This window comes from Paroedura picta, chromosome 4 (genome assembly GCF_049243985.1).
Source record: "Paroedura picta isolate Pp20150507F chromosome 4, Ppicta_v3.0, whole genome shotgun sequence".
In the NCBI taxonomy this organism is placed as follows: domain Eukaryota; kingdom Metazoa; phylum Chordata; class Lepidosauria; order Squamata; family Gekkonidae; genus Paroedura; species Paroedura picta.
The window spans coordinates 130,271,858-130,283,635 of NC_135372.1; the positions used below are offsets into that span (position 1 = coordinate 130,271,858).

The 11,778-nt window shown below is 46.3% G+C and overlaps 1 protein-coding gene across 2 annotated transcripts; it reads left to right on the forward strand.

Moving 5' to 3' along the window:
• Positions 1–2,150: 2,150 nt before the first annotated feature.
• Positions 2,151–10,469, forward strand: PFDN4 (prefoldin subunit 4). Of its 2 annotated transcripts, none has more exons than XM_077335649.1 (4): positions 2,151–2,354; positions 6,264–6,371; positions 7,431–7,571; positions 10,130–10,469. In XM_077335649.1, the coding sequence occupies exons 1-4, from the start codon at positions 2,331–2,333 to the stop codon at positions 10,259–10,261; spliced, it is 405 nt and encodes a 134-aa protein (XP_077191764.1). In that variant the 5' UTR covers positions 2,151–2,330; the 3' UTR covers positions 10,262–10,469. The 2 variants fall into 2 exon arrangements, with proteins under 2 accessions (XP_077191764.1, XP_077191765.1); XM_077335650.1 differs by lacking the exon at positions 2,151–2,354 and adding an exon at positions 4,801–4,958.
• The last annotated feature ends 1,309 nt before the right edge of the window (positions 10,470–11,778 follow it).

Consider the following 11,778-nt stretch of genomic DNA (forward strand, 5'->3'; position numbering starts at 1 on the left):
ATCACCCTTGTCAAGAAGAAAGGGTAGTATAGGGGTTAGGGCAGGCTTTCTCAATCAGGGTTGCATGAAACTCTGGGGGTTTTTGATGGCCCTGGAAGAGTTTCCCCGAATTGAAAAGTTACTGGCTTTAGGTTGAAGGATTGATGATGCCGCCATCTATTTCTATTTGTATTGTTTAAGGGGTCCTTATGGGCTTTTGTTGTAATTTTTATTGGTTTTATATTGTAAACCGCTACAAGACAGTTTGTCGTGAGTGGTGGTATAAAAATCTAAATCATAAACAATTTAAAAAATAATTAATGTTTGTATATATTTTAAATGTATTAAACATTTATTGGCTGATATGATCCCTCCAATGGCCAATGATGGGCCTGGAGAGGGTGGGAAGGGGAGGGTCCTCCAATGGGTGTGTCCACAGCTCTGCTTCCCAACCATGTTCTGTACAATCACGCCACTTTCAGGGTTTCGTGAAGCCTAAATTATGTTTCAGGGGGATCTCAATGGTAAAAAAGTTGAGAAAGGCTGGGTTAGGGTGTCTGACTCGGATTTGGGAGGTTCAAATCTGCACCTTGCTATGGAAGCTCATTGGGTGACCTTGGGCCAATCCCTTTGGCAATACAGCCTACCTCACAGGGTTGTTGTTATGAGGAAAAAATGGAAAAGGGGAGAATGGTGGATAGCCAAGCTTGGTGTAGTGGTTAAGGGTGGCGACTTCTAATCTGGAGAGCTGGGTTTGATTCCCTGCTCCTTTACATGCAGCCAGCTGGATGACCTTGGGCTCATCACAGCCCTGATCATGCTGTTCTGACCAAGCAGTCCTGTCAGAGCTCTCTCAGCCTCACCTAGAGCCCCTGACATGGCATGGAGTCACTGGGTCAGCACTCTCCCCCCCCCAGTTTACATTATACGGAGCACATTTCGTCCTTCCCAAGGTGCCTGGAGGTATCCAGAAGGTTCTGTCAAGGCGACCCCTATATTTCAAGTTATCTATACGGTGTCTTGGTTCAATGTTAAACCTTTTCTGAACCACATTCCAGAGGAACAGACTAGTGCTGGTTGTTCTTCCAGTTTACTGGTGGCTAAAGGTCAGACGCAGGTATCTTGCGCCTTCAGTGGACAGTAAAATATCTAAGGGTATTAAAAGCAAACGAACGTGCACCATCATAGTCCACTTCCAATAAGCAAGTAAGCAACTGATCCTCGAATAATAATAATTTCGGAAACCTGTTATCACCCCACCCCATCACTCCCGCCCCACCCCCTCTGGGCTTCAGATCCCCACTGGGGACAAAAACAAGGCATAAATATCTAAATAGAATAGTGTTGTTATCCTTCACCATGTAGTTTAAGTTGGTCTGCATTAGCACAACAAAACCAGAGTCCAGTAGCACCTTTAAGACCAACAAAGTTCTATTCAAGGTGTGAGCTTTCGACTCGAAATCTCACGCCTTGAATAAATCTTTGTTGGTCTTAAAGTTGCTACTGGACTCTGATTTTGTTGCATGTAGTTCACATAAACAATAAACAAATAAATGTTCCACTGAGCTGGTGCATAAACCTGCAGGTGCAAATTATGCTCCAGATGTCAAGGCTAACAGCATACAGAATAAAAGTTTGAGTCCAGTGGCACCTTGAAGACCAACAAAGCTTTTGTGTACATGCACACTTTGCCAGATAGTGTGCATGCACACGAAAGCTTATACCCAGAATGACACCTTCTGGGCCTTCAAGACACTGCTGGACTCAAAATTTTATTCTGCTGCTTCAGACCCACACGGCTACAATCCTGGTTCAGCGCACACTGTATAATACACTTTCAGTGCGCTTTCGAAATAAATTTTCCTGTTTCGCACAGGAAAACCCATTTGCAAACCCAGAAGATCACAGTCTGACGAAGGGTGCTTGCACTCGAAAGCTCACGCCTTGATTAAATCTTTGTTGGCCTTAAAGGTGCTGCTGGACTCTGATTTTATTGAATCTGGATAATGCAGGTATGTAAAATAGGAAAGCGACGTCTCCATCTACTTCGCTTTCCCCGGGCTCACCGCGCCACCTACCGCTTGCGGACGCGCACTGCAACGCCAGCCTGTTTGCTCCTTTCCCCTTTCTTTCACCAAGACCGTACCAATTTACCCTGACAGAAGAGGGGGAGACATGGAGTAATCTATTCTATCACCACGACTTCTCCTTCCCTCCAAGCGCCTTTTTAAATCTTCTGGACCTTCAAACGACAGAAAAGACATCGAGCCCGAGGGGGAGATCCCCAGAAAGGACAGCGGGGGCGACCGACTGCCTCCCCGTCGAGGAGGGGAAATAGTGCAGTCCCAAAGATGGCGGCCACCATGAAGAAAGCGGTAAGGGGCCGAGGCGGGGGGTGCGAGGAGTGGAAGGGGCGTTTTTCGGGGGGCGTCCCTGCCTTTTTGGAGGGAAAGGGGTGGGTGGCTGCAGGGAACGTCGGCCCAGGGAGGCTGGGACAGCTTTGCTCCTCCGTGGCCTGCAGACATGTAATGCAACAGCAGCAGCCCCGCTCAGCCCAGCAGGGTCGGGCGTGGGCAGTGCGGGGAAGGCACGCGGAGCTGGGGGAGAAAGGGGATTTTTTTACCCCCTTTGCAGATTTATTTAACAGATGCATGCCTTTGCTGTATAAACGGAGCGGCCAGATGGGCCGGCGTCTTCAATCTGCTTGCCCCGGGATGCAACCAGCTTGCTTGCGGCTTATTTGGTGGGCTGCAGCTCCCTGAGCGGCTCAGGCGGAGAAAAGGCTTTCCCAGCGCGTGCTGCTGGAGTCCCCCCCCCCCCCTCTTTAAGTAGGGAGTGTACCCGGGAGCTTTTGCAAGCTTGGCATAGGCGCTGCTGATTTCGGCCTTCCGCTTGGCGGATAGGTGCTTTACAGATATCTGTCTACCTGCCTACCGACCCTATTCCATCCATCCATCATCATCGAGCTGGAAGGGACCTCCAGGATCATCTAGTCCAACCCCCTGAAGAATGCAGGAAATTCACAACTCCCTGCCCACCTACTGTAACCCCAGTTCAATGCTCTGTCTATCCATCTATCATCTCAGGCTTGGATCTTTTGCATGCAAAGGAGGTGTTCAGCAACTGAGCCATCAGTGTTCATAAAATGCACCCTTTCCTTGGTGCAGTGTGTATAAAACTGCCTTCTCTCGGGTCAGACCATGGGGTCCATCCAGTTCACTGGTGTTTCCTCAGATTAGCAGTGGAGCTTCAGGATCTTGGGCCTAGTATCTGTGACTTGAGTCCTTTTAATGCCGTTCAGTTCCTTTATCCTAAGGTGTTCCGTGGACAAAGCAGATGTCGGACCCCTGATCTGTGGTCACCTAGGTCAGAATCATTTATCGTGACTGGCAGTTGCCTTTCTGAGGAAGCCTGGGTAGAGTCAAAGAAACCTGGGCCCTTTCTGCATGGAGAACGGGCGCTTCAGTCGTATGCTGCAGCCCTGTCTCTGTGCCCCTGTGTGTCAGAGCTTGTGTGCTGAGTTAACTTGCCTCTGCTTCCCCACAGCTGTTTGTACAGGTTTGGAATGTTTCTATCAGAAGTTACTTCTCTGGCTGTGCTTGAAAATATTATTTTGGAAACGATGGCGGACAGAATTCTAAGCTAGTGCAGAGCAGGGAATTTCCCTCCGACGCCGTGTTGTCCGTTGCATCTGGCAGTGGCTTTCCAAAGTTTCAGGCAGATTTCTGAGACTCTTTAACTGGAACTGCTTGGGTCGAATACTTATACCCCACTTTTCTCCCCCGGAGAAGCCGACAACATTGTCCCCAATTTTATCTTCATTGCAACAAACTGTGAGGTAGTTGTGAGATTGGCCTAGCAAGCTTCCATACGGGGGGTGGGGATTGGAACCTGGGTCTCCCCTGTCCTAGCATGATACTCTAATTGCTGAATTTTCTAAAAGGTGGGTGATTTGTTTACGACAGCGACATTAAGAGAAAACATACAAACACATCTTCAGCTAGGTCTTACCGAAAGCACTCACCTTCTCACCACTGTAGGCCCTTTGGGGGCTAAAAGACACTCTGTTTTGCTCCTTCTCCTTTCCCTTTTTAAAAACATGCTTGTCATTTTTGAACTATGCATTTGTTTATGGATTTTTTGTTTTTCCAAGGGGGGAAACAATAGTAGCTTACAATACCATTCTCCATCTCTCCACTTTTATCTTCTTAAGAACTTGCCTGTGAGGTAGGTCAAGGCGAGTGGGCATGACTGGCCCAAGGCCATCCAGCAAGCTTCCACAGCAGAGTGGGAATTCAAACTTGAAGAAGACAAAGAGTTGGTTTTTATACCCCTGCCAGGAGTCTCAAAGTGGCTTACAATCGCCTTCCCTTCCTCTCCCCACAACAGACACCCTGTGAGATAGGTGGTGCTGAGAGATCTGAGAGAACTCAGTGAGAACAGCTGTATTAAGACTGTGACCAAGGTCACCCAGCTGGCTGCGTGTGAAGGAGAAGGGAATCAAACTTGGTTCACCAGATTAAAAGCCACGGCTATTAAACTCTACACCAAGCTGGATTCTCCCAGATCTTAGTCCAAAACTCTGACTTGATACCAACTCTTAGAACTGAGTTGGAAAAGTACTCCCTTCTCCAACATCTTTTTTTCCTTCTTATTTCAAGTAGTCAGAACTATAAATGTTAATTTTATGGCACAAAATATTGCCTGTTTATTCAGGGGCTACTAGGTGGCCCCTCTGTTACATGCGCTATCTCTTGGTACCTTTGTGATCTCAGGTGTTTCCTAGGGTTACTCTTTGTTTATGCAATGGCCTTGGGGAGTTTTCCTGAGGCTGTCTTCATGCTCCTGGCTTACACTACTTCTGGCTATAATCCTGTCCATACTGCCTTATGGTAGCTTCCTGGTTTGGGACCTTTTGGACCATTAAGCTGGTGTCCTGTTGAAATGCAGACTGGGTACTCTGAAGATTGCATTCAATGGTGAGCCCCGCTTACTCTAATTCAGCCCTTTTCAATGTTTTGACTGCGGTGGAATCCCTGAAATATTTTTCAGGCTTTGAGGAACTCTGGAAATGGTGACAAGCCCCTTCAGAGAAGTGGGGGTGGAAATAAGATGCAGAAGCCAGCTGATCAATTGATAATTTCCCATTTTTCCATTGCGGAGAAATAGACTAGGCCTGTAGACCAACAGGGGAAGTGACCGACAGTGATGTCTAGTGATGTCAGTGGCCGTAGGAACTTCTGGGAGACGCTGCGTAATCCCTGGAGGGCTCCCGTGTAACCCCAGGGTTCTCTGAATGCTGGTTGGGAATCCCTGCTCTAATTCAACAGAGAAAGCCAATGGCAGCTCCCAGGCAATTTATCTTCTATGGGGTGGGATGGTCTCATGACTAGACTGCTGGGCCAACCAGAGAAACCCAAGTTCAGATCCCCACCCTAACATGTAAGCTGACTGGAGGGCCTAACCTCCCTCACAGGGTTGTTGTGAGAATAGCCATGGAGTGTTGGAATGGATGTTGAAGGCCATCTAGCCCAACGACTGCCTCCGTGCAGGAATATATCGCTTCAGTATCGACTGATGGCCATCTAGCCTCTGCTTAAATGAAGAAGAGCTTTTTGAGGCTGTCTGTTCCATTGTTGAACAGCTCTCACCATTAAGATGTTTCTCCTTATGAAGAAGAGCTGGGTTTTTTCTCCTCCTGAAGAAGAGCTGTTTTTTTTATACCCTAAGGAGTCTCAAAGTGGCTTACAAACACCTTTTCCTTCCTCTGTCTACAACAGACACCCTGTGAGTTTGGTGGGGTTGAGAGAGCTCTGAGAGAGCTGTGACTAGCCCAAGGTCCCCCAGCTGGCTACACATGAAGGAGGAGTGGGGAATCAAACCCGGTTCTCCAGATTAGAGGCTGCTGCTCTTAACCACTACACCACGCTGCACCAAGATCACCTTCCTTGTGATATCCGTCCATTGGTTCTAGGACAGTCTGTTCTGTATGATAGCTCTTCAAATCATTGAAGATGGCAGTTGTGTCTCCCTCTAGAGCAAGGGTAGTCAACCTGTGGTCCTCCAGATGTTCATGAACTACAATTCCCATGAGCCCCTGCCAGCATTTGCTCATGGGAATTGTAGTTCATGAACATCTGGAGGACCACAGGTTGACTACCCCTGCTCTAGACTTTGCTTCTAAAAGGGGGCAAGGGGGGGTCACGTACTCAGCTGTGATTTTCTTGGAAGGAGGGTGGCTAAACATATAAACCTGCTGAGCTTTTGCTGTTTCTCTTTTTCAGGCGGCGGAAGACGTCAACGTCACGTTTGAAGATCAGCAGAAAATCAACAAGTTTGCAAGGAACACCAGCAGAATCACGGAACTGAAAGAAGAAATCGAGGATAAAAAGGTGCCCTCCCTAGAAGGACTCCGAGCAGGAGGTCTGGCCAGTGGCCGTGCGTTCCAAAGCAGAGTTACCACCTTCTGGGTTTATTGGCTTCTGCTTAGGATCCCACTGAAGTCTGCATTCTCAGCATACGTATTAGGCAAAAGACGATTATTGACCTTGCTTCTCAGTCAGCATGCTAAAGGATCATTCGTTAGGGCTCAGCAAGACAGGGTTTTTGTCTTTCTCTGGCATGATCAGTGGTCATATTCCTGGAGCTGGACTAACGTAAGGAGAGGAGGTCTTGCTGTGGCTTCTCACCACTGTAGTTTCACTTTCTAGGAGACATCAGTAATGTTCGCAAGGGATCTTAGAAGCTAAGCAGGGTCAGCTTTGGGTAGTTCATGGAGGGGAAACCACCAGAGAAGACAAGGGTAGCTACGCAGAGACAGCCAATGGCATTCCAATTTTGTTTGTCACTTGCTTTAAAAACCTTTGGGTTCCCCATAAGTTGGCTTTGACTCGATGGTGCCTTGTACCACTGTGTTACCTAGTGTGGAATTTTATCTTTTCTTTTTGGTGCTTTCACCATACACGTGTTGCCGTTTTCAGTCAACTGAGACCCTTTGCTGTATAAAAGGTAAAGGTATCCTCTGTGCAAGCACTAGGTCATGTCTGACCCTTGGTGACGCCCTTTAGCGTTTTCATGGCAGACTCAATACGGGGTGGTTTGCCAGTGCCTTCCCCATTCATTACCGTTTACCCCCCAGCAAGCAAGCTGGGTACTCATTTCACCGACCTCGGAAGGATGGAAGGCTGAGTCAACGTTGAGCCGGCTGCTGGGATTGAACTCCCAGCCTCATGGGCAGAGCTTTCAGACTGCATGTCTGCTGTCTTACCACTGCGCTACAAGAGGCTCTTTCCTTTGCTGTATAATCCCAGCCAATTTGGAACAGGTTCTGTAGATGTGGCTACCACTTTACGGGTGTTTTCCTTTTTTTTTTTTTTTTTTGCCTCTCTATATATGATGTTGACCTTTAATCATAATCAGATGGAAGAGAGTGACTGATCTTTTGACCACAGAAACAGCTGCAGAACCTGGAAGATGCCTGCGATGACGTCATGATGCTCGAAGATGATTTGCTGCTGATACCCTATCAAATTGGAGACGTCTTCATTAGCCACCCCCAAGAAGAAACGCAAGAAATGTTGGAGGAAGCAAAGGTTAGTGACTGACTCGGTAGGTGTATGGAATGGATATACCCATACACTGTTGAATACTGAATCTCAGTATCATTAGAAGGCCATATGCAAAGGGGGGTGGGGTGTTTGGGGTCTACCCCCCCAAAAGAGATTAAATTGATAAAAGAAATAATACAAAAAGCTGCCAACTAACAATAGTACGAGATAGAAAAAGAATTTTAAAATGCAAGAAAGTGGAAAAGAACTAATTAGGAAGGTTCTGGAATTTATTGTAATGCCCCCCTCCTCCCTAAAAATCCTATGCCTCTACCGTTATACTATCAAAATCATTTTCAACCAGAGTTTCCTGTGTGTAGGTCACAGTTCAATTGTGAACAAGTATCCTAGCCCTGTGAACAACTAGCAGAGCATAATGGTAGGATAACATCCTACAATGTTCGGATGCTGCCTCTTGGTGATACGGCAACCACAAAGAACGAATCAGTCCGTTAAATTTGCTCAGGGTTTTCTTTCTGCAAATATTTTGGCATACTAAATGAAAAGGGTAACCCCAAGAAATCCCCCTACCTACTCTTTCTGCATGAACGTAGAGTAGACACCATGACAGCACCTACATTCAGAGGGCATTTGTCCCCCTGGTGTCCCACCAGTGTCTCTTGTGGCATCTGATAAGACAGTTGCTGTAAATGGGAGATATAGGAATGCCAGGTCTTCATTGTTGCAGTGCTGGTAAGCATTTATCTGAGATGTCCCTCCATGCCGTGTGGCAGAACATCAACTGGTTCCCCCCTCTGAACATCCCACCCTGAGACATGAAGTAGCTTGTGCAATCCATCGCTTTACAGGAGGGTTCAGGTGGGTTGGTTTTTCCATGTTTTAAATCGTTATTCTCTGTTGATGTTAACCGCCTTGAGCCGGCTGGCCAGGAGCAGTAGGGTATAAGCTTAATAAACTAAACCAAAACTGAACTCTAACTGGAGCTGGTGGTGGGACGGGAAGAGAGTAAGGTAGAGTCAAATCCTGCTCTTTGGCATCTAGGTCATAATGTGCTGAGACGTTAACTCCTGTGGAACATGATTGAGTCATGTTGTAGATTAGAGATGTAAAATTTCCAAAATCTTTGCAGCTAGGCGATTGAGGGGCTGGAGGAATGAAACATATGCAGTACTTTCCGTCTTATTGGCTTTAACCCAGTTTGACTGCCTCAATAGTATAGAAATGAAGAATTTATTACTATTTAGCATACTTATGGAATCTAGAACCACGAATGCCTTAGTTTGGAATAAGCAAAATTATGAGAATTATTATTATTCGATCGATTTCTAGACTGGCTCTTTTCCATTGGGCTTGAGGTGGTTGACAACATAGTTAAAATAAACAAGTGGCATATTTTGAAGAAGAGTTGGTTCTTATATGTTGCTTTTCTTTACCCAAAGGCGTCTCAAAGTGTCTTACAGTTGCCTTCCCTTTCCTCTCCCCACAACAGACACCCTGTGGGGTGGGTGAGGCTGAGAGAGCCCTGATATCACTGCTGGGTCAGAACAGTTTTATCAGTGCCGTGGGGAGCCCAAGGTCACCCAGCTGGCTGCATGTGGGGGAGAGCAGATTCAAACCCAGATTAGAAGTCTGCACTACACCAAGCTGGCTCTTTACTAAATTCATGTTAAAAATTTAAAATTAAAATTTACGAAAATTTGAACTGGCAACTAATATGGCTCATTAACTATCTAACTACCTATTCCCCCAAATCCAGCCCTCATTTCTTTACCAGCTCGCTGGATATGGCACTTGGATGAGAGAGAGAAAGAGAGAGAGAGGGAGAGATGAAAACTACTGTCCTTATGATACTTTAGCACAGTGGTCCCCAACCTTTTTTCGGCTGGGGACCGGCAGGGTGATGGCCACGCCCACGCAGCACACATGCGTGGCTGCGCCCGCGCATCGTGCAAGCGCGGCTGGGCTGCGCATGCTCGCTGTGTGGCCGAAATTGCGTATGCGCGGCACTTTCGCGCATGCGCAAAAGTACCATGCATGCGCGATTTCGGCCGCACAGTGCGCATGTGTGCATGCGAGGCCCTGATTCCCTCCCCCCCCCCCCCCGCAGTAAGAAGCTTCCCGGGCTGCAAGCTTGCGGCCTGGGAAGATTTTTACTGCGGGGGGGGGCGGGGAGAGGGAACCGCAGCCTGGCGCCCTGGCCTTCGTGGCCCGCCACCGGGCCGCGGCCCGCAGGTTGGGGACCACTGCATATGCATTTAAGTTTTGCCAACTGTTGCCATCTGAGATGTGGGAAACAATACAATTTAAAACTGCAAAGATTGCCACTTTCAAACGGTCAGGACTCAATCTGCTTTCAGTGCATTTTAGTGAATTTTGCCATTTCACACAATAAAAATCTAGTTGCAAAGTGCATTGAAAGCAAATTGAAAGCGCATTATTCAGCATGTGGAAAAGCACCTAAAATGTTCTTTAAAGGTTGTTTAGGTTGCTATTCATAATATTTGGTTCAGTAAAATGATTGCTGTAGGTGGAATATGACATTTTAACTTTTCTTAAATGTGTTTAACTTTTATTTTTTCCAGAAAAACTTGAAGGAAGAGATTGGAGCTTTGGAGTCCCGAGTAGAGTCCATCCAGAGAGTATTATCAGACCTCAAAGTCCAGCTCTATGCAAAGTTTGGCAACAATATAAATCTTGAGGCAGAAGATAATTAAAGACCCTAGAAATAGTATCAGGTTTCTTTTTCTTTTGTACTAATTGTCCCCCTGTTACAATAATGTTTTAAGAGGCGCCACCTATTTTTTTTAAGAAAATTACATTTGGTTGTGCATGTCATATAGCTAAATGAACAGATCTTATTTTGCTTACCGACAACTATTTATGTTAAGACAATAAATCCAAATATTGCTGGTGCATCATCAAGGTTGGGTGCTTAAACGTTTATTGAAATCGTCCTCATCAAACATCTTATGCCCGTGGCTTAAAATTAGCATTCGGAGTAAAAAGAACACGGTTGTGAATCCCTTTGAAGAGAATAGCCCTGTTCCTGCAGGCTTGTGCATACATCTGTTTGCGTACATGTTCACTTCACAAATGAAACTGAGGACTAGCACTTTGATAAATGTGGGATTTAAATCAGCCAGCAGTGTGGATGTTGAACATAACATGAGAATTATGCAGCGCATGTATTAAAAATAATCATGTGTACACTATTATTTCAAATCAAATTTATTTTAATACAGCACTGCGGCCAGATAAAACAGATAGCAACAAAAAAAAACATTTCACAGCAGAAAATTGCATAATCAGGGAGCCAATACAAAATTTAAAATATATAAAATTGTATAATTGATACGTACATTATAAAAAATGCATAGTAAAATTCCACTAAAACATCTTTACTTAAGCTTAAGTTGTCTTTCCCGTGTGCTAAGCACATGAGCACAAAATTTGGCAACCTGCTTAATAATATGGCCCCTACTATTCCACAGGAGGAATTTAACTTTTTCTTTGTTAGAGCCGATTATTTATTTTGATTAGGAGAAGAAGAGTTGGCTTGTATAACCCGCTTTTCAGTGCCTGAAGGAGGCTCAAAGCGGCTTACAGTCGCCTTCCCATTCCTCTCCCCACAACAGACACCCTGTGGGGTGGGTGAGGCTGAGAGAGCCCTGATATTTCTGCTCTGCCAGAACAGCTTTATCAGTGCTGTGGCGAGCCCAAGGTCACCCAGCTGGCCGCATGTGGAGGAGGAGCAGGGAGTCAAAGCTGGCACGCCAGATTAGAAGCTGCCACTCCTACCCACTTATGTCCCATCCCATGGAGACCTAAAACGACTTAAATCATGCTCCTCTCCTCCATTTTATTCAACCCCGGAGGTGTTTGAGGCTGAGAAAGTGTGACTGGCCCAAGGGTACTCAGCAAGCTTCCATGCCAGGAGTGGTAATTCAGACCTGAGTTTCCCAGATCCTAGACCGCCCCTTTAACCACTTCACCACCCTGCCGCTCTATACACAGTATGTGTGTCTGCTGTGACTTGTGAACAGGGCTGTCATTGGATAAAGCTCCTTGTCTTCCTTTCGACAGCTGCTGTTTTATTTAGCATCATCAGTAGTGGTCACTGTGGGATAGAGGCTCCACACACCGAGTGGTGAGCACGGAAGTCTTCAGTGTGTCTTTTTCGGTCATGAACTCATTAGATGGACATTCTCTCTCAACTCTTCTTTTGCAGGGC